The sequence below is a fragment of the Populus alba genome, chromosome 11 (genome assembly GCF_005239225.2).
Source record: "Populus alba chromosome 11, ASM523922v2, whole genome shotgun sequence".
NCBI lineage: Eukaryota > Viridiplantae > Streptophyta > Magnoliopsida > Malpighiales > Salicaceae > Populus > Populus alba.
Genome location: NC_133294.1, coordinates 21,440,976 through 21,466,893, shown reverse-complemented (window position 1 = coordinate 21,466,893; position 25,918 = coordinate 21,440,976). Strand labels below are relative to the sequence as shown.

The following is a 25,918-nucleotide window of genomic DNA, read 5'->3' as shown; positions in this document are numbered from 1 at the left end:
ATAATGATTTGCTCCATGGCCATTGTTAAGCTTCTTTGCATAAAAGTCAAACCAGCATGAAAGAGGCTGAAGAACAGTATAAATTATTGGGACTTCGCTAGCCCTTTTGCCCTTTTCTTTCTTTTCCTCAGTGAAATCATTAGGTTTTATTCATCATCTATAAATATTCTGGTATGATCACAATTATCCCAACAAATTAATTATAGTTCAATTAATTGGTATTAATATTTATATATATTTTTTGAAGAGATTTTAAAACAAAACACAGGCTAATAATATTGTTAAAGAACCATCTTAACTCAAAATCTTAAACTGTTAGATGAGGTTTTAAAATATAATATATATTATTCTTTAACACATCCCCTTAAATGAAAGTTATTTGAGCTTGAAACTTGCACATGTCAACATTACCTTGTGCTTAATTTTTTATCAAATAAATGGAAATGGTGAGATTCAAATTCATAACCGTTTTGTCACTAAAACTCCGATACCATATCAAAGAATTATCTCAACCCAAAAGCTTAAGCTATTAAATGAGATTCCATTATATGATTTATATTATTCTCTAACAAATATATCAATCATGCATTCACAAAATTTCTTGTTCATGTTAAAAAATCCATTATACACAGGATAATTCATTGTGATATCTATAAGATTTCCTAGAGGACAGTGATACTTAGCATTTCTCACCAATTTTATATATCACCACCCTTGCTCGTGAACTGATGCTGCAAGATCACTGAGTTTAAATCTGCAGATATATAGTTTACTGTTAGGGAAAGAAATTGTGTTTCAGAGGATTGCTGTGAAGGGATGCAAACCATGATCACCGATCATCATCAACATTATTTAATCGCAACCATTAATTCACCATGTTATAGAATTTATTTTTTACTGATTCTTCCTCCAAATTACCACCTTTTCTCATCTCTAATTCAGAAGTTAAGAAGAATAATCATGTTTAAATTGCAGGTTTGAAATCAACAGCCTGCAAAACACTGCTAACTGGTATATGAATGATAGCTTCTCATATTACTTGTGTATTCATTGCAGTAGCTCTTATAATTACGATTTTTAAAAAAATATATATTTAGTTAAAACAGTTAAAAAATAAATTTTTATATGTAAAATAAATAAATGAAAAAATTTAATAAATAAAAAACATGTTATCTTAATTTTTATAAAATTAAGATTTAAAATACAATTATATATAAAATCTAGTGTTAATCAAAATTTTTTTTTTTCTTATATGATTAGATAAAAAACAAAAGCAACCACATACAAAAACTATATATATATATACATATAACTCTTTAGTCTAAAAACATCAATTAATTGTAGTCATATTAATAATTTATTTGAAAGTATGGTTGTTGTTACTTTTTTAAAATGTTTTTTTGTGTTGAAATACATTAAAATGATATTTTTTTTATTTTTAAAAATTATTTTTAAAATCAGTATATTAAAATGATCCAAAATATAAAAAAAAATTATTTAAAAAAAGATAAAATTTTTTTTTTACCGTGTACGGCATTCCCAAATGATGCCTATCATCAATAAAACAGCGACTTCGAAAATTGACAACTAATCAACTATCAATCTCATATAACGTAAATCTTATCACCTACAGGGCACTAGATTTATCCATGGAAAGCGAAAGACAAAAAGGCATCTAATTAAGATAAAGAACCAAGTTTTTAGATTTAAAATAATATTATTTTAATATTTTAAAAAATTAATTAAAAAATATTAAACTCCATCTAAACAGGTTGTTAAATTAACCAAGGATATCGACTGGTTCAAATCAGATTGATTTTTATTAAATTTAATTAATTTGAAACTTGCTAAGATGAACAGTAAGATCATAGAGTCAACTTCCATGCCAGATCAATAGCACGGGCATATATAATTGTTGATGATATTAAATTATTTGGAGTGATTGATTACCTTCTTGAAATGAAAGCATGGCCATGAATAAAAAGCACGAGGGTTTGAAGAAAGTGAGAAGAACTAGCCAGCCCGCAACCTAAAATTGACTTTTCAGATTTTTTATTTTATTTTTTTAATTTCAAATCATTAGATATAAAGAATCAAGCTTTTTTGTTTTCTTTCTTCTTTAATTATTGGTAATTCCGTGTTGCTGTTAGCACGTCACCATCTTCCTTTCCCATGCCTTTCCGGATTAAAAAAAAGAAGGAAAATGAGATAAAATCCCATGCTATCATTATTCTTTCAAGAATCACCATTTGTTCCCTTCCTTCACCCGGTTTGATCCTCTCTTTGTTATTTTTATGATGTTTTACTTGTTTATTAAGCTTGTTGAGTATTTAATAAATTCTAAAAATTAATTGTAATATATATAAATTGGCCCAGATATCCCAAGTTAAAAAAAAAAAATCACCATTTATATGTATTTTAAACTCTCTTTGATTATAGCTAGGGTATGTGTTTAGACTTTAGACCAAGAGCACATGGAGATGAAGTCTTCGTTCAACTTTAAAATAACGGAAAGAAAATAAATTCTCTTGACAAATAAACAATAATTAACAGCAAGAATTAATAATGTAATTAGTTGATGATCTTGTGTCTTAATTTAATGTCCAATATGTTTTAAAAGGAATGGATTGAATCTGTCAGATTCTGACTCCATATGTTTCCTTCCTTACCATACACAAATCCAAGGACCATTGGAGATGTTTCTATGAGTTCTGGTAGCATGAGACTAGTTCCAACCAGAGGCCTAGCTAGTTGTCTGCAGGTTCTGGTGGTGCTGGCCCATCCCTTCACGTATTTTCTTATGATCTCTTCTCTGTTACTCCTCTCAACTCACCTTCTCTGTGGCTTCCCTTAAGCAACCCGCTACCATACCCACCATTGCCATCCCCCCTAGAACTATCCATCCACCGACAACGAGTCCTTAAGAACACCACCACTGATCTCTCTTTCACCATAACCATAGTATTGCCATATAGTTCTCGATCGCTGCTTCTCTAGTGTTCTTCTCTTGCTTGTGTCACCATCATGGGCTGCTTTCTCAGACTCAAATTCGGACGCAAAAAAGACACCAAGAAAATCGATGCTGCTGTTGCTGCTTCAGATGGTACTGGTGATCTTGATCAGAAAAAGGAAAAAGATTTTGATGGTACTAATGGAGGTGCAAGGAAATACAGTTGGAGTGAGATAGAGAGGCTGTCAATGAATTTCTCTCAGATTGTTGGATCAGGAGGGTTTAGCACAGTATATTTGGCGCACTTGCCTGGTTCCAGCAATGGGGCAATCAAGATTCACTGCCCAAGTGGCTTTCTTAACAGAGTCTTCAAGCAAGAACTAGACATCCTGCTCCAACTTCAACATGACAACATTGTCAAGCTTCTAGGATACTGTGACAATCAAGGTTTGTGCCTGGTTTTACTTGAGAAAACTGTTAGTGAGATTACTTGTTTGCTGTTAAATCTAAGTTCTCGTGCTAAAAATCTATCTTTATTGTGTTTAATTCTCAGACGAAGGTGCTTTGGTATTTGAGTACGTTTCCAATGGAACCTTGCAAGACAAACTCCATGGTGCAGGGAGAGAAATTAGGGAGTCATCAAGTAGGACAGTACTTTCATGGAGAAAGAGAATAGCAATAGCTTACCAACTTGCTCAAGCTCTTGAATATTTACATGAAAAATGTCCTCTCCAAATAGTACATGGCGACATCAAACCTTCAAATATTTTACTCGATGAGCAACTCAACTGCAAGCTATGTGATTTTGGGTTCGCAAAGATGGGATTTTCTTCTACTGTAATGAGTTCCAGTAATAGGAAGCAAGTGATGATGGGTTCTCCGGGTTATACTGATCCACACTACCTTAGAACAGGAATAGCATCAAAGAAGAACGATGTGTACAGCTATGGAGTCATCATTTTGGAACTTGTGACGGGAATGGAGGCATTTTGCGAGGAAAGAGGCGAGGGCCAGCTACTGACATCAATGATTGGACCCATTTTGAAGAGCATGATTGCTAGTGGTGATGAGTGCAGCCCGACGAAGGTGGCAGAAATGGTGGATCCAAGATTGGGAGGAGACTTCGAAGTCAAGGAAGCCATGGCTATGATTTCCCTTGCAGCTCTTTGCCTTGGACAGTCTCCAAGTCTTAGGCCCTCTGCTGCACAGATCCTGCATACCATCAAGGAGAATATAGCTTCCATTTCCCTCCTCTGCACACAGCAAAAGGATTTGCCAAATAAATGCTAGTAGAAACATTCTGTCAGGAATTACAGGGATGATGTTGATGGTGTCAAATTGTAAATGAAATGCACGTACAAGTTTTTTTTTTAATATATGTCATTTATTTGTAACATGCATGCAAGTCATTTGTTGAGAAGGATTGTTGGCTAAGGATTTGTTCAGATGGCAATGAAAGTGGAGACCTTGATTCAAGAAGAGTAGAAAATAAAGGTATTTTGATCTTCATTTTATTACTATCATTTTAAAACCTATTAATGAAAATAATTTATTTTATAGGAAAATATGCATTCAGTTAATTCAATGAAAGTGATTAAATAAGAATCAATTTACAACATATAAAAACTATCAAATTTGGATTCAAATAATTAAAATAATAAGGTTGCAAAAAGAATTATAACATATAAGTGAGCTATATAATAAATCCTAACTATTTGAACATTTCAGATATTTCATGATCGATAAACTATTAAAATGCAATGAATATGTTTTGTTGAATGTGTCAACCTAAATAATTTTAATTTAATAAATTTGATTAAGCAAGAATCAAGTCGTCATTAACTAAATTTTTAAAAGAAAAACAAATGTAGAAAGGTTAAGACAAAAATATTAAATGATCATTGTATTGGATTATAAAAAACAATTATGAAATATATATATATATATATATATATATATATATATATATATATATATATATATATATATATATCTTTCTTCCTTTTTGTTGTTGTTTAATCTTTCTTCATTACTTTTCTCTCCTTTCTCTCCAAAAAAAAGAGGGTAAGTAAAATATAGGATAAAATCAAGATCGTTGTGTTGTATTGTATTATACAATATATTTAAAAAGATCAGTTTTAGGGGTTATTGCTTACCTATATGTTTAATTTTTAAAAATGTTGGCATGATTCATTTATATTTTTTATATATTAAATTTATTTATTTTTCAAAAACAATATTAATTTTTTTATAAGATTTTTAATATATGCAACCTTGAATAGTATTTTGTTTTTCTTTTATTGTATTCAATAAATTTTATGTGCTTTTTAATTTCTATTACAAATTTATTTTCATTAATAAATTCATTAAACGCAACCAGTTAAATTATTCTTATTGCAATATTAAATATCTTGATTTGTCTTAGTTTTTTCATTTTCTTTTTTGTTTATTGTTGAATTTTTTTTTTTACACGATAGTTATTGATTTGTTTAGTTAGATATGTTTATAAGTTTTTCAATTTATATATAGGATTTTTTTATGTAAAAGAAACGTAAAAAATTTATGTATGTATGACCTCTTTTAGTTATTAAATTCTTAGATTTTTTAACTCATTTTAAAATGTTGATATCACATGAATTTTTTTTTTTCGTACTGACAAAAAATTTACTTGTCCCACTACATGATATGAGTTATTTATCTGGTTATAACTAAAAATTGCCCAAGTACATTAATAACTCTCTTTCAATATAACATGCGTTGCATTTTATATAATTATAAAATGTTGTAAAAATTATTTATCAATCTCTTTTTTTTTTTTAAGAAAATGAATTATCAACTCCTATAAACTGAATAATTCACTATCATCCACCAATTGCTGCAACCCAAAAAATTTTCGAATTCAATTTTAATTATCCTAAAAAATTATATTTAAGAATGAGCTATATATTTTCCTATCCCAAAGTAGAGGGTCTATGGCCCATTTTTTGCATTCATTATAAAAGGCAAGCAATATCCACAAAAACTAGTCAATTGAACTCAAAATCAGCATTAGAAATTTAGAACTGGACTAGCCCAAAATTAAATTGGATGGCCTTAAAAAAAAAAAAAAAAAAGTTCTTTAGCCACAAGTACTATTTACCAGGTGCCAGTGGTAGATAGTGAGAAGACAGCTAAGACAGTGAGAGTTAGAAAGTGATAATGTCTTGCTCCTTTTTCCTGATTCCCACGAGGTTCCCGACATTGAGTAGTTACAACAAAGACATAATCTCAGCAACTTTGCCGGGGTTCTCTTCTTTTTCTTGTTTAAGGAATGGGAGAAGATCCAATTCCAGTGCTACTTGTATTTCGAAAAGAAGACGTCTTGGCTGCAAATGTCAGTTGGCAGATCTTGCACCTGTAACGTCTGCTGCCTATGGTGTCATTCTTCTTGGCGGTGGCCTCTTTGCCTGTAAAAATTGAATCTTTTCCTTTTCTTTTTTTTGCCTTTGTTGCCTAATCTATGTTTTGCTTATAAAGATTGCATTTTTGTGAATGAAGTTGGTAAATCAGGAAGCAAGGGGTCACTTTTTGGAGGGTTGACAGGGGCTGCTCTTATGGGAACGGTAACTGTTGCTTAAGTTTTTGTCATTGCTCTCTATTTAGTTAAAATCTGGTATGAACTTTTTGATGCATTACGAGTCCTAGCCTCGAGTCCTTGACTACTAGAACGATGCTCATTGTTAGGCTTTCCATATTTGTGATAGTTCATGTTCTGAACTTCAAAAGAGTGTTTGTAGTGTTTAAGATTCCTTATGATAGTTAGTTCATTTGAAAGCACAGAGATAAAGGTAGGGTTTGATCTCTCTCATGTTTCTGATGATGGGCAGAGCACATTGTTAACTCTGGACTCACAACACCCTCAATCTTTAATGAGTGGAATAGTTGTCCTAGACCCCCTGTAAAAGCGATTCATGGTCTCCATTTGATTACACTGCCAAAACTGGCCACCCAAATTATTAATTAGGTGCTATACATGGTGAAAGAAGATGTGGGATGAAGGAGTGAAGGAAAGAAGAAGAATGGATGCTTCTTTAAAAATCTACTTGTCTTACTAATGGCGTCAAATTGATTTCACTGATAATAAATAATAAGCCACCCCAATGAGCACTCTAAAGCATACCACCATTCCAAATAGTGAACCAACCGAGCATACCCTCAATGCAATACATACTATGCTAAGTGGTTTACTGTCCCCCATGATCATACAGCGACCTTAAGATGTACCAAGTTCTAGGAAACTATGGGCTGGAACTCACTGCCAAATCTGAGAACTTAGTTGAAACAGAACGAGTAGTATGTGGAATTGTCGAATCTCAAATCAACTTGAGATAGGAACTTTACTGCAATGGCTCTTGGGGGATGCTATTAAAGATGAATGGAAAAGTATTAGATTGGTTTGAACTTGCTAATCCAAGGCCTTCCATCCCAAACAGGACAGGCTAGCAGAGCAAGGCATTCAAGTTGATGTGCAGTCTAGGTGATCAGTGTAAGGAGATGGAACCCTGATTCTATGCCCACTCTTGATATGATTATGTATACTACTTAAACTTGGATAGAAACGGGATAGTTTATTAGGGAAAGTGTCAGTCATTGGATGATTTCTAATGCTCAGTATAAGAATGGAACATTTGACTGCTTGAGCTGGGAGTACTTCAAGCACAAGAGCTTTTCTCAATAAATGCCATATCTAGATTGAATTGAGCTTTTGGGTCTGCTGAAGATTCAAATGAGTTCGTAAGCATACCTGGTCTCTTTTTGAGCGCGTATATTGTTGCTGTTGCAGCTTTGCTTAAGATGGTCTGTGGAGATGGGTTTGATTTCTGCAGAAGATTTGGTGCAAAATTAGAATGGCCACTCTTATCAAATTATATCGTAGAGCAAACTTACCTGGGCTCTTTTTGAGTGGTTATGCTGTTGCTTAAAGGGATTGTGAGGATTGCCTGTTAGTTTCCTTTGTCTTCTTAAATCTTTACTTTACTATATTAAGGTTTTTTGCATCAGTTGTATTTAGCTTATTATCGCTGTTACCTGTATGCTTAATGCGTATTCTGTACAAGTGTTAGCAACCTGTTCCTTTTGGGTTAATGAATTTATTTGTCTATCCAATGAAAAGAAAAAACAAAAGAAAGAATCTGCAATGTTAGACCTGGAACGAACTATACAAAATCAACATTTTCAATACCATTAAACTCTATTATGATTAACCGTACTAGACTGTTCAAAATGCATTATGACATGGCTGAAGATGGTTCAAACATGCTGCCCACTTATTGTGAATTAGCAGTACTAGATTGTTTTTCAGAAATGTTGGGAATGTGTGCACGTATACAATCACACATGAACTTGTGTAAATGCAAGTTGGAGGTAGCCATCCTTGACTTCTGAGTAAGCATAAACAGCAAAACCAGATTATAAAGTTTGTGCAACTACATTGATAACTAGGCTAGCCTTTTCCATGTAGGCTTACTTTCTGATGCAAGCTCCGGAGACAAAAGCTATTGGGGATTCCCTCGGGTTTGGGTCAGCCTTCCTATTCTCTTCTGTATTTGGTAAGTCTTTTCTTTGTTCAGAATGTCCTAGGTATCTTGATGTTGGTCATTTGTAGTATGTGCATCATAATTTGAGAATTTGACTGTTTCTATTGCCTTTTTCTTTGTTTTTCTTATACCATCCAGGAATACGATTGGCAGCTACCCAAAAATTGATTCCTTCTGGTCTTCTGCTAGTTTTATCTATTTGTGCACTGTCTGTGTTCATCTCCGCCTATTTACTGCAGGATAATCTCTGATTATTGACCGTGTTTAGTCAATCTATCATTTTTGTCATTCTAATGTACGAGCTAGTGTACATAGGAAGTGTCTTTAATTAAAATTTTGCATTTTGAGTTGACATAGAATCTGATCTTAATCATTGATTTCTCCTCAGGTTCTTCATTTCATTTCTCAAATAAGCAACTTATCTGAATATAATTTAGCAGCTTCACTTTTTCACAGATAATTTGCATGTATATTGTGATGAGTAATGGGTTTTTCACAGCTTCATTTCTTGATCTCGATTTTAATTCTTCTGGTAATGGTAATGGATGGGTAGTAGAACATGTTTTCCAAGTTAAATACCAAGATCTATATGAAGAGTGATTCAGTTCTTCAGCTTTTAGGTGAAACCATGGGCTATATGATAGCTAGCATCTTGTATTATTTTTTGTTTGCCTGTAATTCCTTTTCCACATAGCTGTTCCAGTGCATGCCAAGATATGTATGTATACTTGACCATGTAAACGCAGATTTGACAGGATCTGGCCAAAAGGGATCTTGTCAGTGACCAATGCCAACATTTTATGTCTTGTTATTATTCCCAAGTCAAATACGCTGCATCCCACGCTAGCAAAATAAGGATGGCAATCCATGTCTCTTTACCACTAGTCTTGTCTCTGTGAAACTCAGCCATCCATTGAAGTACTAGTCAGAAGCTTCTAGTGAGATACTGCTGGTGTTGCTTGGTTCATGATTAGGGTTGGCATTGATGCAAAGTTGATTGGGTGGCAAAGTCCTTTTGGCACTCGAAAAGAAAAGGAACAGGAAAGAGCGGAAAGAATGATGCGGTGTATCTTCTGCTCAAAAACACAGCTAGAGTTTCTGCCACACAAAATGCCATTAAAGCTTGAAAGAAATGGAGTATACTTGATGGTCAAACCACTTTGGTGTATCCCACATGCTATCATTATAGTGCAATCCACAGCAACTTTTTCTCCTAAGCATTTCTGATCTCCAATTTGATAGTTTGTGGGACATGGACAGAATTATTCCGACAGAATTATGCCAAACAATTAAGATATAAGGTGTACACTTTACTCCTGATTAGCTTTAACCACATAATAGTTAGTAGAGAATGTCGCTTCCATACATGGAGAAAATTATGCAAAAAGTGCTTTTCATAAAATTATTCAAGGAATCTTCCCTTTTGTCCAGGAGGGGAAGTTTGGGTTTTGTTTTTTTTCGAGTATTGACTGTGCTTGAAAGAGCAAGCCACAATGGAGAACAGGAAGGAAAGGAGATCGAGAGGGGAGAGATCCTGATGACTTTATTGAGTCTCAGCTTTCATCATTCAAGGCCTCTCCCAGAAAGGCCCTCCACTACATCTTGTCTGCAAGTGTTCTGCATTGAAACATCCATTTCCTCTGCATCTTTTTCAATAAAAAACCTCTGCTGCTCATGGAAGAAGCTCCCAGTTACGTGTTGACGGGGATATCTTGTGATTAAAGGGTATATAGCCAAGCAAGCACAGAAATAAAGGAGGCATGGCTAAGAGGCAGAATTTCCCTACTGACACACCTAATCTGCACAAAGATATACTTGTTTGTTGTGATTAAGTTAGCTAAGCACATTAATCAAGAGATCTAAGAAGGTGCTAGTGGCCTTGGTAGCCAAGTATTCTGTCATGATGCTAGGTTAAACAAAGCTGTGCAGAATACTTAAAAAGAGCCAGTTTGTGAGTGGCAGAGGAATCTCAGCACATTTCAGAGTTTGCTAATTAATATTTGGTGGAATCAACTCCACTCAAAACCCTCGCAGAGAAAAAGGGCACTGCCCGTCTAATCAATCTTAAAAGAAATTGGTGCTTTCATTAAGCTTGGAATACTTAATTCCTTCGACATATTTGAAAATAGATTGTTTTTAAAATATTTTTTACTTGAAAAAAAAAAAAAAAATTTAAATAATTATTTTTGATATTAAAACATAAAAAAAAAACTATATAAAAAAATTTCAAGTAAAAAAAAATCAAACTCTCTCATCCACTTTATTAATCACTACAATTATTTTCTTTGGGTAAGTGGGCTATATCAATGGCTAAATCAAATCATTTTCTTGCAACACATGCATCATTTCCCAAAAGTATATGATGCAATGTGGAGTTGGCTATGAAAATCCAATGGTGGATGATTTCATATGTTGATTGTGAACTACAATTGATACCTTAAAATGACCGACCACTTATTATTTTAGTGACAATTTACTTAAAAAAAATATTAAGTTAAAACAGATAAGTGTTAATTTAATATAACTGGGTTAATTTATTATTCAATTGACTCTCTTAAAATCTAGCTTGAATTTTTAAAAGAATAAAACAAAATAACATCATCTTAATTTTATTTTATTTTTTAATTTTGAAACGACTTTGTTACAAGTAGACCTAGATCAATTGCATAACAAGTAAGAGTGTAATTAAAAAGATATTTTATAGATCAAGTGGCTAACTTATTAGTTTCTAAAAAAATCAGGATGGATATCACAACTTACTCCATAGAGTTAACAATGGAAGAGGTGACATGATATTCAACCAATAGAATCCATGGCTTCGGTCATGGTTCAGGGTAGAAGGTGACCGACAAGTGATGGAGTCACTAATCACCACGACTGTGTTTTATATTGAGACGAGGTTGCCTTTGCATGCAATTGACTATCCCACCAAATATTGTTATTTTTATTCTATTTATTTATTTACAATCAACCAATAGGAAAGCAGAGCTGCACGTCTTCGAGCCAATACCGTGAAGAAAGGGATGTTTTATTGGGGTTGTTTTTAAAATATTTTTTATTTAAAAATATATTAAAAAAATTATTTTTGATATGAATATATTAAAATGATTGAAAATATTAAAAAATATATAAATTTAAAGTAAAATTAATTTAATTTTTTAAAAATCATATGATAAAAACAAAATAGGCACAAAATTCTAAGAGAAAAACCCAAATAAGTCAAAAGAAAAATAATATAATTGAAATTTATTAATTGGGTCAACTTGATTAAAATAGTGAGTTATTTGATGGACTTTGAAAGAAACCTAAAAGATATTTTAAAAATAGAAGCTGTTAGGCATTAAAATATATTATTATTGTTTTTGTATTTTAAAAAAGTGTTTTTAAAGAAATTTTAATTTTAATTTTTTTTTATGATTTTAAATAATTTTAAGATTCTACAATAAATCATGAAGAAAATAATGTACAATATATACATACAAGAGTTATCAATATTGTCTTTCAGGAGCCTCTCTCTCTCTCTCTCTAGGTGGCCAGTTGCAAGAGTTCATAGGTCGTTTGCAATACAGACAAGAACATGTGTTGCCCTTTGGCTTCTAGCTTCATAATTTAATATTTACTTGTTAATCGACATTCCTATACATTCCTTCCGCACCGTTCTAGTGTACTTTTCTAAAACTTTATTTTTTAAAATTTAAAATTTAAATTAATATTTTTTATAGTGTTTATTGTGATGTTGATATTGAAAATAAAAACATATTAAAAAAATCTATTTTAATATATTATTAAATAAAAAATACTTTACATCACAATTTAGATATCCAAACTAAAAGTTGGGAGAGTCTTGGAAATATCTTGAATTAATTTCTAGATTATAACCAATATACCTCAATTTAGTATAGACAAAGGGTGTATTTTTTTCCTCTCAATTGGATCCGAGAAAAATCAGAATTCTTGATTGAGTTTTCGTTGTCAATATTTTGTTAATATATTCTATTATCTAGATTGCATGTTTTACATTAATAAAAATGATGCCGTTAAGGGGCTGTTTGGAAACGCGGTTCAACATGTGTTTCTAAAAAATTCAAATTTGGTTTTTTGTTAAAATTGAGTGCGGTTTGTACTTCCTGGATCGTTTTGATGTGCTGATGTCAAAAATAATTTTTAAAAAATAAAAAAAATCATTAGTATGTATTTCGGCACGAAAAGTTATTTGAAAAGAAATCGCTACCACACTACCAAACACGCTCTAAATTGATATTTTTTTGTTGAAAATTTGTGGTGGTTTTGAATGGAAAAAAAACTTAATTGGGAGCTATTTTATAAATATTAGGGATCTAATTGAGAATCATAATTCTACATGCAGGGAGTCATTCGAGATCCATTATAGACGAATTGCTTTTGAGGTTTCCCCAGAATTTCATGGGTTATATATATAGTTTTTAAATCCGATTTAGGGATTACTTACACAAATTATAAGTCATGGGTTAGTTGAATTGATCTTGTTCTGGATCAATCTAATTTTTTTTATTTTATAAAAAAATAAAAAATAATATCATTAATTTAAAAATTAAAAAGGAAAAAAGTTAGTAGGCTATAACCAAGTTTATATTAGATTTTCTCTTAAACTAATTGTTAACCTATGTGTTTTTTTTATGAGGTCAAACCAATTTAATTCTCCCTTTATTTTTACTTAAACTCAATCAAATCATAAATTAAATTATATAAGTTAACTCGAGTAAAATATACAGTAACACCAAGTCTTAGCATGAGACGCAAGATGGATTAAAAATGTACGCAAAATAGAGGACAAATTCTAAAGATTCCTTGAATAAAATATTTTATCATCTTGGGATTAGCTCATCTTCAATAGGCAGCCCTGTCTGAGTGTTTAAAGATTAGAGCAACCAATGCAATGGCGATTCAATGTTTTGTTTCTTCGTTCATATTACAAATTTTGGAGGATTGTAGCAGCGTCCTGGAATTGTATCTTCATGAGCATCGTATTTTTAAGTATATCACTGATGAGTCATAATGACCTGTGAATTATTATAATCATCGCCATCGTCAACATCATCATCGTCAACATCAATGTTATTGCATGCTTGATCAAATTTTAATGGGAAAAAAGAGGCAAACCAGAACAAATTAATGTGAACTGACCACGGAATATAATCAAACATGTGGGGGATGTTAAAAAGGATGGAGGGCAAGGGTCTAGGGTTTTGATTATAGGCACAGGAAAAATCGCAGAGGGCAGATTAATCTACAAGTGGGTTTTTCTTTAAAATTAAAATAATGGTAAAGTGTAAAGTGCTGAGTTAGATGAAGGCAAATAGGAGAGCTAAACCTTGACATTGAAGTTGAGATGCCATGATTCCGGAGTGGTTGTTTGTGGGTCAAATGATATATTATGCCTAATTATATATAAATTGAACTAAAGTGTAACACTATAGAACTCCATGTTTATACCATTTGATTTTTCTTTTGATCTTAATTCGGTAATAAAGAAACATTCCCAACTCGAAAATTTTAAGTTTTAGATCGATTGCTTTTAATTTAAAATCACCTCAATTCTATACACATGGTTGCAAGTCAATGAATTAATCTAAATCAATTGAGTCAAATCTTTTTTTTTCTATCAATATTGAATTGTTTGATAATTGAATTTTATTGATTTAATTAATTTGCTTTTAATATGATTGTCCCGACATCACAACTAGATTAATTACAGATCTAGCATTTTAAGCTGAATGAGAATGAGTTATTTTTTTTAACCTTTTTTTCTAGTATTTTTAGTTAGTTATTATATTGTCGTTACAATGCGAGCTTATTACACCCAATTAACTTAATGACTTGGGTCTTTAATTGTTTTTTTAAAAACACTTGCATTGTCTTAACATTTTTTTCTTTCGTTTGAAGAAATCTAAACTAGCTCGCACAATAGCACATAACACCTATTCAATAAATATCTAAATATTATTTAAATTTTGATATCATAATAAAATATCATTTCAATCCAAGATTTTAATCTAATAATTGATATTTCAATTCAAGGGCTGGCTAAAATTGTAAATTTTATTCATTTCAAGTTTAAATCCAAGCAAAGATTGAAAAGGAAATTCAATGGGATGACTTATCTAGCCGAGAGAGAAAATTAAAAAAATCTTAACGTATTCCATTACCGATTCAAACATATGCACTAAATCATTGGATGTTGAGTTTTTCCTCTTGAACTCACTAGCTGGAAATGAGCCCCTCGTCTCCTGCTTTATATGCTTTAATATGTGTCCGAGCTGATCAGGAAGCGATCGTGGCTAGATGCATTATTATTCATGTACGCGTCCTCTAAAATAATGCAAGTTTTTTGTATTATTGTAGGGGAAGGGAGGATGGTTCATTTTGCTTTGTTTATTCCATGATTGGCTGGTTTTGAAATTATTTTAAGCAAGTAAAAAGATGGCATGACAGTGCATGATCAGATCGATAGCTACCGGCCATTAGAGGTCATCATGTGGCGTTTACTGAGATCACACGGCAGAGAATGTGCCTGTGAGGAAACTGTAAAGTGACTCTAGCATCATGTGGTGAAGCTAGAGCTGTTAAGGGATGATGATGATGTGTTTTGCAGTGACTTTTTCTTGATAAAATATTTATAATTTAGTTCTTACACCATAGGGGCCTCGTTTCGTGTTTATAAGCTTTGACATAGCTTTAGTTTTTGGCTCACACTCTCACCAACTCCCTCTTCTTCCTCCCTGCAGCTAGCCTGTCGAGCTCCATTCTCTGTAATTTCTTCTGTCACAGATTTTATTAGAACATTTCCTCCTCTTCTTGCTCAGCTTTCTATGCTCTATAGTATTGTGTTTGCTTTGTTTTAGTCTTGAAGCTGGATCGGTCTGGTTTTCTCCTTCTTCCTTAGCCAGACCTTTATAAAAAGTTTCGAAGCATGTAAGTCTTTGCATTTCTCGAAAATCCCAGAAATCCCCCCCAGAAAAGAAAAAAAAAATCTAGTTTTGTCCATGCATAGATTGCTTCATCTGATCTAGCTGCCTTTATTTTGTAGTTTGTAGCCTGGCTCGCTTCATTTCCCCTATTCCGTAGCGGAAATTTTATAAAAGCTTGTCAAGCATGTAATTGAAGTCGTTCTTCATTCCCATCATTCCAAAAACCAAAAAAAAAAAAAAAAATAGCTTTTGTAATTTATCATATATGTTTTCATATCAGGAGTAACAATTTTCCTCTAGTACTGTTGTTGATCCTCCTGGCTAAGATCAAAACCACCCTGTAGCAAAAACATTATAAAAACCTACAAAACATGTAACTGTCTCTCTCTCCTATCCACCCTTTAATTATCTCCACAAAAAAAAAAAAAAAAAAAAACTTGTTTGTGTCTTTGTTATAGTGCTCCTTGTTATCATCAAAAACCCAAAAAAAAAAAAAAAAAAGAAGTCGGGAGGGAAGAATGCCGGAACCAGAAGAAGCTGGGACGACACCGACGGCGACCGCACCGAATACGCCGGGGACGCCGGGAGGGCCACTTTTTACTGGGCTGAGAGTGGACTCACTGTCCTATTCAGATAGGAAAATAATGCCAAAATGCAAGTGCTTGCCTGTCACTGCTCCAAATTGGGGTCAACCCCATACGTGCTTCCTTGATATTCCTGCTCCTGACGTTTCTCTAACTCGCAAGGTAAAACCTCTCTATGATCATCTCTTTCTTTTTTATTTCTTGTTTTTGGACCCCCATGAATGCCACTAGCTGCCATGCAAGCACACACACCGCCACCCCTTCACATCACCATGGCGTTACCTCCAATCATGCGCCGTGTATTACATATAATTATTCCTTTTGTTATTGATTTTGATAGAAAGAAAATCATAGAATTAATATAAAACTATTTTTACACTTTGTTTACTTAGATTTCAGTTAATAATTTAGATTCTTGGGACTTGTTGATAATTGTTTTTCCAGAAACATGGATGGCGCAGTGCTTCAAAATAGTTTTTATGACTTGAAAAAAAAATTAAATTTTATTTTTAATATTAATATATTAAAACCATAAAAATAAAGTAAAAACATATCAATTTAATATTCTTTCAAATCATTTTCTTTTTTCAAAAAGTGCATGTAAGCATGAGAGAAGCCGTGACAAACACAGCTTAGACGGATACGTTGAATATTCAACGCTGCAGTTATTATTATTGCTTGCCATGTTGACTTCGTTGTTTGCAGTTATCCTCCCGAGTTTCAGTGAAATTCCGGGCGGTGAGAGATTTTTATTTTTATACACGACTGTGACATTGCATTTTGTTTTACCAAAGGTTTTGATTGGATGTGATAAGAGGTTGATAAAAAGGTATAGCAGCATAGCATGCACCCAATAATCACCCGATCCTACAAACTTAATGCTATAATTTAATTTAAGCTATTAGAAATTTATATAATAATTAATTTTAAAATATATAAATAAAATTAATTATGTTGTACATAAACTAACCCCCGAACACTCTTATCTGCAAAAAAAACAATCACAACCATCCAAACTCTAAAGTCTTAGATGGTGGGCCGTGGGTTTGATACCCGACATACATGAACAAGCCTAGTGGCTTGTAAATCTAATTGAATGTGATGTCCTGTCTCATAGTTAGGGTTTGTTTACTGCCCTAAATTAGAAGAGAAGGAGACAAGAAAAAAAATTATTTTTTGTTTTAATTTTGAAATTGTGTGAAAATATATTTAATTTCTATTTTTTATTTGTTTAGGCAATCAATCACGTTTACATCTGTTTTTTTTTTTTCCTATTTGAAGAAACGTAACCATGATGTCGTATAGCAGAGTTAATATTTGTTAATAATTATATAAAAATAATTGTTACAAATTAACTAAAATAATAAACCAGCATGCTAAACTACGAGGAGGGTGGCAGCTTCTGGGTTAATTTTATTTTAATAATAAGCTTCTTATTGGACCTTGATTTTGTGGTTAGAAATAAAGCAGGTGACAGAGGTGAAAATAATGGAATATATATATATAGTCTTCAGGGACAGTAAAACAGAGAAAATAACCCAAAATATTAAAATCATGAAGTCATCTCACCTACTCTTGTAGTTTAGAATTGTATTTTAAATAGTATTTTATGGAAATTTAAATATATATATATATATTTTTAATTATTTTAATATATTAAAAAAACAAAACTTTAAAAAACAATTCCTGCCGGACACTCCACCCCCCCTGGAAAGATAATGTTAGGACGGTTTGTTAGTAATGCTGCGTATATCATCGTCTTGTTAGAAGATAATATTATTTCTATGTCTACCTGTCTCTTTAGAGCATCCTCATCAAACATTAGAAAAGTAGGGTTGGAATGTATCAGTTCCTATGTAAAGCCAATTGATGTGAAGCTAAATTATATGAGTTCTTTTTGTTGTTAAAATAAAGTAGAGTTCTTGAACTATTTTAATGATTTTAAAATGCGGTAAAATGCCTCTAATTCGTGTCAAAATATTCAGTTGGAATATTATCAAGAATTGATGATTGGGTGTTTACGGATTAATGACTGACATGTACATGCAGCTTGGAGCAGAATTTGTGGGAACCTTCGTCCTGATATTTATGGCGACAGCCGGACCAATAGTGAACCAGAAGTATGATAACGCAGAAACACTGATCGGAAACGCAGCCTGTGCCGGACTAGCAGTGATGATCATAATCCTATCAACTGGACACATCTCTGGAGCTCATTTGAACCCATCACTCACCATTGCTTTTGCAGCTCTACGCCACTTCCCCTGGGTCCAAGTGCCTGCCTACATTGCAGCTCAAGTATCGGCTTCCATCTGTGCTTCCTTTGCTCTTAAAGGAGTCTTCCACCCCTTCATGTCTGGAGGGGTTACCGTTCCATCTGTGAGCCCCGGCCAAGCTTTTGCACTTGAGTTCTTCATCACTTTCAATCTCTTGTTTGTTGTCACCGCCGTTGCCACCGACACTCGTGCCGTGAGTACTTCTTCCTAGTAATTCATTTCTTTACACACCCACCTAGATGGTGTTTCTTTCCTAATAAGTTATTAATGTTATATATCAATTTGTACGTACGAACACATGAGAGCATCTCCACACACATGCATATCAGCTTATATATTTTCTCTCTTTTGATGAAAAGGTGGGAGAGCTGGCTGGAATAGCAGTCGGAGCTACGGTTATGCTGAACATTCTTGTTGCAGGGTAAGTTACTCCAAGTCTTCCTTCCTTCTTCAGGCAATCATTTATTTGTTTATAGAGATTTTTGAAAACTTCATCGTTTCGGTAATTTGATCTCGAGGATATTGCTACGTGTTTGTGACAAAACATGGAAACAGAAGTTGAAATACAAGTAAACAAATCCAGCTCTCTATGAAGTCAATAATATCAAGCCTTGCTTGCATGCAAGGAAGAGCCTAAAATGTCGTATATGATAGCAGTACTGATTCCCCGAATAGGGTAGGCGGGCTAGCTAGCAATACATGTCACCGCTTTAGCTAGGGCCGGGGTTAAAGATGGCTAGAGAAATGATGAAGGGATAGGTCTAACCTTTCCTGTTGAAAGGACAAAAACCATGAAAGAACCAAACATGAGAAGCTCCGGGAATTTTCATATACAGTATGAAAACTAAATAATGTTGTTTTGCGAGAATACAGTGATTTTACCATATATATAATATATAATGCTTACGGTACAGAAAACAAAGTTTGGTGAAGAAAAATATTGGAAAGTGCAGTGGTATAATTGTAATCTTCTTGACGTGGGCAGGCCATCAAGTGGTGGTTCAATGAATCCAGTGAGGACTTTGGGGCCAGCAGTGGCTGCGGGAAATTACAAGCATATTTGGATTTATCTGGTGGCACCTACACTTGGAGCCCTAGTTGGTGCTGGCACCTACACGCTCGTGAAGCTCCGGGACGACGTGGCTGATCCACCCCGTCAAGTCAGGAGCTTCCGTCGGTAGGATAGATCGATCATGCAGTATATGATGGCGTGGAACAGTACGATAAATGCATGATTAATATCTTTGAAAGTTTGCGAGGAATAAAAAGGTGATGTGACGCTAAGTCCACGGCCTACAGTGTGTTTGAATAATGGGGTGCACTTGGAGTGGTGATTGCCATCTCTTCAGTCATCATCTCTGGATATGTAATTAATACAGAGCTTGACGAAGCGCTTCTTTATTTTGTGTGTTTTATTTCCTAGCTACGTGAGATTAAACATGTCTCATGATATTACTGTCTTTGTGTTTTAATATTATTGTCTTTGTAATTTCTTGTGAAAAATGTTATGTGTGATGCAGAAAAACATATATGGGATGAAAAATGCAAGGATTATGTACATTTTTCCTTCTTGTCTAATTTTACTGATATTTTGCCTCCTCTTATCTGCCACTATCAGGTTGGATTCGATTCAATGTTAATCGGTATGGGATATATATATATCAAAGGAAAATGAAGACAAAACAATGATCAAATCACATTAATTATCATTTTAATTCATGATATTCTATAAGATATTTTACATAAAAATAATCAAATTACATTAATTATCATTTTAAATACTTCAACCACAATCATGTTGTCTCCACCATCTTTGATACTGTATAATTCAAGATAGGTATAAAAAATATATTAAAAAATAATATAAATTATATAATGTGATTTTACTTAATAATATAAGATATTAAGTTGAAATGATTATTTGATATGGTATTATAACTTCAATAACCAAGCAGTACAAGTTTGAATATCGTCATCCCTATTTATTTAATAAAATTAAGCACAAGATAATGTGGATACATTCAAGGGCTTTTTTTAAATGAGATATATTAAAAAATAATATAAATCATATATTGAAATCTCATCTGATAGTTTAAACTCATATTTACTTTTTCTTATTTCCTACTCTGTCTCTAAAAATAATATAAATCATATCATGTGATTTCACCTAATAGCACAAACTATTAAGTTAAGATAATTCTTTGATATGATGATATTATAATCTCGATAACCAAGCGGTTACAAGTTCGAATCTCGTCATCCCTGTTTATTTAATAAAAATTAAGCACAAGATAATAAGAATACGTACAAGTTTCAAGCTTAAAGGTTTTCTATTCAAAGAAATATATTAAAAAATAATATAAATCATATCTTGAAACTTCATCTGACAATTTAAATTCATATTTACTTTTTCTTATTTCCAGCTTTATCTATAACAATAAAGTAATAGAGTTGAGTTTTTTAAATAATCGAAAAAATTGTTTACAATTATACTTTTCTTTTTTATAGTTTATTTTATTTAGAGAATTTTATTTTATTGCAATTTCATATAGGTAAAGTGTCGAATAATAAGCATGGGCTGGATTTTCAAGGGCCCAAGGCCTAAAACAAAAAAACGAACTAAAGGCCCAAGGTCTTGACTACTCTTATTTTGAGCAAAGAAATCACGGCCACCGAAGACCAACTGCAACAGCAAACAAGTCAAGAAAAAGATGACTCGAACGATGGAGTGGGCAGCAAGAGGGAGCCACATGAGAGGAATACCAAGAAAGATGGTGATTATGGCCGTTGGAGCATTTGCAAAGGCAGTTGCCAATCTTCTTAACACCACTACAGTCCATAATGCTGATACCCTTATCAATCTTGTTCGATCTAGACCCCTTGGGGTACCCCTTATCACTGTTAGCAATCACATGTCCACGTAACTTATGCTCATTTGGTTGCCTTTTCTTTTCTGGGTTTCTTTTTTCTGTTTGTTTAATGCTTGATTTCTCGGTAAAGATTGGTTCTTTGACCATTAATGAAGGGAAAGTTTGGTGTTTTAGAGTTTTGCTGTTGTTTTTGACAGGTTGGATGATCCAGTGATGTGGGGATTCAAGGGGTTTCCTATTTTTTATTCAAATTTGGCTAGATGGGCACTTGCAGCTGAAGACATTTGTTTCAAGAATTCATTGCTGTCTTATTTTTTCCGTATTGGTATTTTTTTGTCCTTGCTGATTTCTGTGTTAAATTGTCTATTGTGTTTGTTGGTTTTGGAGTTTTCTTTGTTTCATTTTCTTTTTTTAATTTGAGCTATGTATATGAAAATCAGTTGCAATTTAGTGTTCTGTTGTTGGTTCAAACCTTAGCTGCTGCTGAAACAATATCACTTGAAAGTACTAAAATAGGACAGGCCATGTTCTATTCTATCTTCAGTTGTGGTTGCGACATAAATCCTTGTTTTTAAGTAATTTATGTGATACTTTTTTAGTAAGCTTTTGGGTCTGAAGTAGTGAATTCTGCAGGGAAATGTATACCTATTACAAGGGGTGGTGGAATCTATCAAGAGCACATGAATGAAGCTCTTGAGCGGTTGAGTGATGGAGAATGGGTATTTACTTAAAATGCCATACCATTATTTGGTGTAATGATTAGATGGTTTTGTTGTTTAGTTTCTACTGAAACATAGTTTGGTTAGTGTATGAATATGTTGAATGTTTATAGTATTACGTTTTTTTATGTCTTAATGAACTCTCCTGACTGGCCTTATACTATTAGTTAAAAGTGCCCATGCTTTCTTCATTGTATCAATGAAGTCCTGGCCTCACTAGGCTGCTAAAACATAATTCCTTGCAATTCCACCTCCCTCTCTCTCAGCATTGGCCAATTTTGTGAAAGATGTGAGCCTTTTTAGTCTGAAGCAGCTTGATCATTCAACACTTCTTGATGGGTGTAACTAGATTGACAGAAAGATTGCTGTCATAGTGTCAATGATACATTGAGACGGTTTATGTAATGCTTAGTATTGTCAATTTTTCATGAATGAGAGCATAGTGTTTAACGTGTTTTTGCTCAGTCAATGTCCTGTTTTTCGTGCATTGGTGCATTATTGTCAAGTATGAAAAACTTCCAGGCAGTAACTTGTATGGTTCAATTATTATAAGTTCAAACCAGTAGCTTGAATAGTAATATGATGAGAACCTGAATTGGAATTGCTATTGTGAAAAATATTGCACGTTTTTAGGTTGCAATGGACTTGTGAACAGCAGGAAGCATGATTTAATGGCTTTCTTTAACTGGGTGATGTTCAGTCTCACTTGCCATCATAGCGATACATATCCTACACTAGCAGGCAGAGTGTCTGAGAAATTATGTAAATTGTTCCATGGTTTTTTATGAGGAAACATTTTTTTTTTCCCTCACTGTCCTGGTGCTTTTCTTGCTTTTAATGAGCAGCTACATACCTTTCCTGAAGGAAAAGTGTCTCAAGAAGATGCTTCTATAAGGCGATTGAAATGGGGAACTGCTAGTCTCATTGTTCGATCCCCTGTAACTCCAATAGTTCTGCCAATTGTTCATCATGGTTTTGAAGAGGTAACGTTTCTTCAATATTCATAGAATTGAAAGATTTTGAATAGGTGACTTGAACATGTATGGAACTGAAAGAGGATTGCATTCTCATTTTCCTTGTGTACCAGAAAGCTAGACATTTACATGTAACAGTTCTTCATTCACGCACTAATTTTACTGATTTTGGGTCTAGAAGTTCTTCATACAGCATCTTTTTTGGCCTAGCTAACTTTCTGGATTTTACATAAAATGCAGCCATCATTGAGTATTTCACATTATTGGTTATAACTTGCAGGTGATGCCTGAAAAATTTTGGTTTGGGAGAAGGCCTCCTTTTCCGTTGTGTAATAAGAGCATCAACATATTTATTGGGGAGCCTATGGAATTCAACCTTCCTAAAATGACACAAATGGCAATTTCCATGTCCCGTAATTTGCATAATCCTACCAGAGGATGGCCCATCCTTTCCCCGTCTGGATTGGATGAAGCAGCACAGAGATGTCTCTACACTAGTATTTCAGAGCAGATTCAGACCTCCATGGAATGCTTAAGGAGTTCAAATAAAAAGTTATCTGAGGCAAAATCTCTGAATTCTGGACAGGTAGAAGAGTAGAGAATATCTTCGTGCATGTCTTCTATCATGCATGCATGGTGGTAGGGGATATGCATGTGATTATTTCCAAAAGTTTACGGGAATGATAAATACACCTTTGTTCCGGTCATGTTTATAGGAATCTATTTTGAAAATTTAAACGAGGGGAGAAGCACAAGACATCCTTTCACTAGTTCAAATTCTTGATTCTTTTTGCATGTCTTTGAGGGCGGATAGAAAGTTGTGATAATTTTTCTTGTGCACTCCATATCCTTATTCATTTCCCCTCGAAAATTTTTTATCTGGAAGGATGAGAAGCAGGTTGTTCCCAAAGGTTTTTAAAACGACAATCCTAATCATTTGAAACAAGAGAGGAGAGCTCATTGAGCATTGCCTCTTGATGCTTGTTTTATGTAATTTAATTGTGAGCAAATACATAATCAGCACCTCTTACAGTGTCATGGGGTATTTGGACAACGCTCTCCACCACTTGCAGTGACCACTGAACAATTGGTATCGTTGCCTAGGGTGAAAGACCTGCAATTGATTCTTTTAGAGGTATATTGGAGGGTGAATGATTGTAATGGAAGCAACTTTTTGTGGCTACAGGAGTCTCTGCGGAGATTCATTGGATCTGGAACACTGTAACTTGATGTTCTAAATAGTTATGTTATTGTGAAGGACGTTCTATCTGCCTTGCTTGTAATCTTCGCAATAGGTATTCTTCAATAGAATTATCTTCTTCAATTGCCTGCATGTATAAAATGGTGTTTTGCACGTTCAGCAGTTGCTCTCTGATCATTTTCTGTCCTTGGAATCTTTATCTGCTGCCCTTAAATGCATGGATGATAGAAGTCAAATATTTTTCATTAGTGGTGGTTTGTAGTGGAGAGTTTGGTCGTGCACTCATGTAGTTGAGATGGCTAGTCTCGAGGAAGTGGAGTTAGTTGATGCTATCACAATCAAATGATGAGCTTTGGAATCATAATTGAAACCACTTATTGGTATTTCACTTGATAATGGCAACTGTACTTGGAAGCAGCATTCATACCTTCTTTTTCCCTTCCTGGACCTTCGCAGACAGAATTTAGTTGATAGCAGCTAGCATGGGTAGGATTTTCTTTCATACCCTTTTCTCCGGTGGACCTTGCACACACAGAATTATCAGTAGTGAGTAGATGGTAGAAAGGACAGCAAATATACATTCCTAATACCAGCAGCTTTATGGTACAGATTACAGAATGTGGATTTACTACTGTCAGGATCTCCCTCACTTTAGGGCTCTCACAAACTAATGAATATGCAACCACAACGGACCCCAGGATAAAAAGTAAGGGCAGTGTGGAGGCAGAATGCAGGTTGGAATCCCTTTAAGAAGACCCAATCACTTTTTCTAGGAGCTTTGATCACCTTTTTTGTGTGTCTGCACTGTCATTCTTGGAGCTGTATGCCTTTTTGGTAACAAAAATGAAAGAAATTCTTGACGATAAAGCCAAGGCAAGTTTGCTTTTGGTGAATAGAAAAGTTGATTTCTAGAGACTGCCGGACTAGTACCGCCGTTTGGCATTGCATTCAAAATGAAGGTTTCGCAATTTTGATTTTTATTATTATTATTTTAATGTGTTGATATTAACCATTATCAAATTCTTTCTAAATTATCTTATGTCGGCCTCTCCTTACTAGTTTAGTCATGTTTTGGTTACTTCCATTTGAGCTAGCCTCTTTCAAAACATGGTCCCATTTCTACTTGGATTTGGATGAACTCATGGTGGTTAGAATGAAGGTTGTTCTTGAATTTATATCATTGCTTGTGACCAATGAGTCTTTTTATTGGGTTATTATTTTGGATTTTGATTGAAAAGGAGGTTGGAAAAAAGAAATGTTTATCTGTAAACACATCAATTCCAAAATAAATTAGTTGCTTGAGACTTTATCAAAAATAGATTAGATCTTAGTTTATAAAGCAAGCAAGCCGAATAATTTTAAAAAATAAATCAAAATAATATTGTTTCAAAAATATTAAAAAAATTGATTTTTAATTAAATTGACTATATCATTGATAAACTATTAGGATGAGTAAATTTGATCGAATCAACTCTTACCTAATATAATTTGAAACTCTATTTATGTTAAATTATAGATCGACTAGTCATTGAGTTAACTATCAAACTGAGAATGCAGTAGCAAAAAAACAAAAATTACCTTAATGAAAAAAAGAAAAGAAAAAAAAAGGGAGCTGATAGATATAAGTGAATCTGGTTGATGCTTTTAACATGGTTGGTATGTGCTTTAACAATGATGACTTTCCATTCCCCAAATTTCTCATGTCTGTCTTGAATGCTACCGTGTGAGTAAATACTCTTCCAATTTTATTGATTGGTCGATACGCTTTTCTTCTGCCCCTTCCATCTCATGAACATTGAAAGGGACAAATTGATTAGACAT

The 25,918-nt window shown here is 33.4% G+C and overlaps 4 protein-coding genes across 6 annotated transcripts; all 4 read left to right on the top strand.

Moving 5' to 3' along the window:
- Positions 1-2,568: 2,568 nt before the first annotated feature.
- LOC118040741 (probable receptor-like protein kinase At4g10390) lies at positions 2,569-4,395 on the top strand. Its single transcript, XM_035047758.2, has 2 exons — positions 2,569-3,397; positions 3,504-4,395. Exons 1-2 carry the CDS (start codon positions 3,025-3,027, stop codon positions 4,238-4,240), a joined length of 1,110 nt encoding a protein of 369 aa, XP_034903649.1. The 5' UTR covers positions 2,569-3,024; the 3' UTR covers positions 4,241-4,395.
- A 1,695-nt stretch (positions 4,396-6,090) lies between these two features.
- On the top strand, positions 6,091-9,973 carry LOC118040742 (protein FATTY ACID EXPORT 4, chloroplastic). Its single transcript, XM_035047759.2, has 4 exons — positions 6,091-6,398; positions 6,488-6,552; positions 8,451-8,538; positions 8,665-9,973. The coding sequence occupies exons 1-4, from the start codon at positions 6,149-6,151 to the stop codon at positions 8,775-8,777; spliced, it is 516 nt and encodes a 171-aa protein (XP_034903650.1). The 5' UTR covers positions 6,091-6,148; the 3' UTR covers positions 8,778-9,973.
- Positions 9,974-15,220: 5,247 nt separating this feature from the next.
- Positions 15,221-19,893, top strand: LOC118040740 (probable aquaporin NIP5-1). The gene is made up of 4 exons (XM_035047757.2): positions 15,221-16,219; positions 18,107-18,526; positions 18,693-18,754; positions 19,319-19,893. Exons 1-4 carry the CDS (start codon positions 15,992-15,994, stop codon positions 19,512-19,514), a joined length of 906 nt encoding a protein of 301 aa, XP_034903648.1. The 5' UTR covers positions 15,221-15,991; the 3' UTR covers positions 19,515-19,893.
- Positions 19,894-20,996: 1,103 nt separating this feature from the next.
- On the top strand, positions 20,997-24,229 carry LOC118040739 (N-acylphosphatidylethanolamine synthase). 3 transcript variants are annotated; one of them, XM_035047753.2, is made up of 5 exons: positions 20,997-21,253; positions 21,401-21,528; positions 21,837-21,922; positions 22,768-22,905; positions 23,177-24,229. In XM_035047753.2, the coding sequence occupies exons 1-5, from the start codon at positions 21,045-21,047 to the stop codon at positions 23,492-23,494; spliced, it is 879 nt and encodes a 292-aa protein (XP_034903644.1). In that variant the 5' UTR covers positions 20,997-21,044; the 3' UTR covers positions 23,495-24,229. The 3 variants fall into 3 exon arrangements, with proteins under 3 accessions (XP_034903644.1, XP_034903647.1, XP_034903646.1); XM_035047756.2 differs by having other exon boundaries at positions 21,036-21,218; XM_035047755.2 differs by having other exon boundaries at positions 21,036-21,233.
- Positions 24,230-25,918: the final 1,689 nt, after the last annotated feature.

Excerpts from the sequence above, each read along its gene's own strand:
- LOC118040739 (XM_035047753.2), top strand. The coding sequence starts at position 21,045 with ATGACTCGAACGATGGAGTGGGCAGCAAGAGGGAGCCACATGAGAGGA. Across the intron at positions 21,529-21,836 it reads GTCTTATTTTTTCCGTATTG|GGAAATGTATACCTATTACA; the intron begins GTATTTTTTTGT and ends TGAATTCTGCAG. Across the intron at positions 21,923-22,767 it reads GGTTGAGTGATGGAGAATGG|CTACATACCTTTCCTGAAGG; the intron begins GTATTTACTTAA and ends TTTAATGAGCAG.
- LOC118040740 (XM_035047757.2), top strand. The coding sequence starts at position 15,992 with ATGCCGGAACCAGAAGAAGCTGGGACGACACCGACGGCGACCGCACCG. Across the intron at positions 16,220-18,106 it reads ACGTTTCTCTAACTCGCAAG|CTTGGAGCAGAATTTGTGGG; the intron begins GTAAAACCTCTC and ends ATGTACATGCAG. Across the intron at positions 18,755-19,318 it reads CTGAACATTCTTGTTGCAGG|GCCATCAAGTGGTGGTTCAA; the intron begins GTAAGTTACTCC and ends TGACGTGGGCAG.
- LOC118040742 (XM_035047759.2), top strand. The coding sequence starts at position 6,149 with ATGTCTTGCTCCTTTTTCCTGATTCCCACGAGGTTCCCGACATTGAGT. Across the intron at positions 6,399-6,487 it reads TGGCGGTGGCCTCTTTGCCT|TTGGTAAATCAGGAAGCAAG; the intron begins GTAAAAATTGAA and ends TTGTGAATGAAG. Across the intron at positions 6,553-8,450 it reads GGGCTGCTCTTATGGGAACG|GCTTACTTTCTGATGCAAGC; the intron begins GTAACTGTTGCT and ends TTTTCCATGTAG.
- LOC118040741 (XM_035047758.2), top strand. The coding sequence starts at position 3,025 with ATGGGCTGCTTTCTCAGACTCAAATTCGGACGCAAAAAAGACACCAAG. Across the intron at positions 3,398-3,503 it reads AGGATACTGTGACAATCAAG|ACGAAGGTGCTTTGGTATTT; the intron begins GTTTGTGCCTGG and ends TTTAATTCTCAG.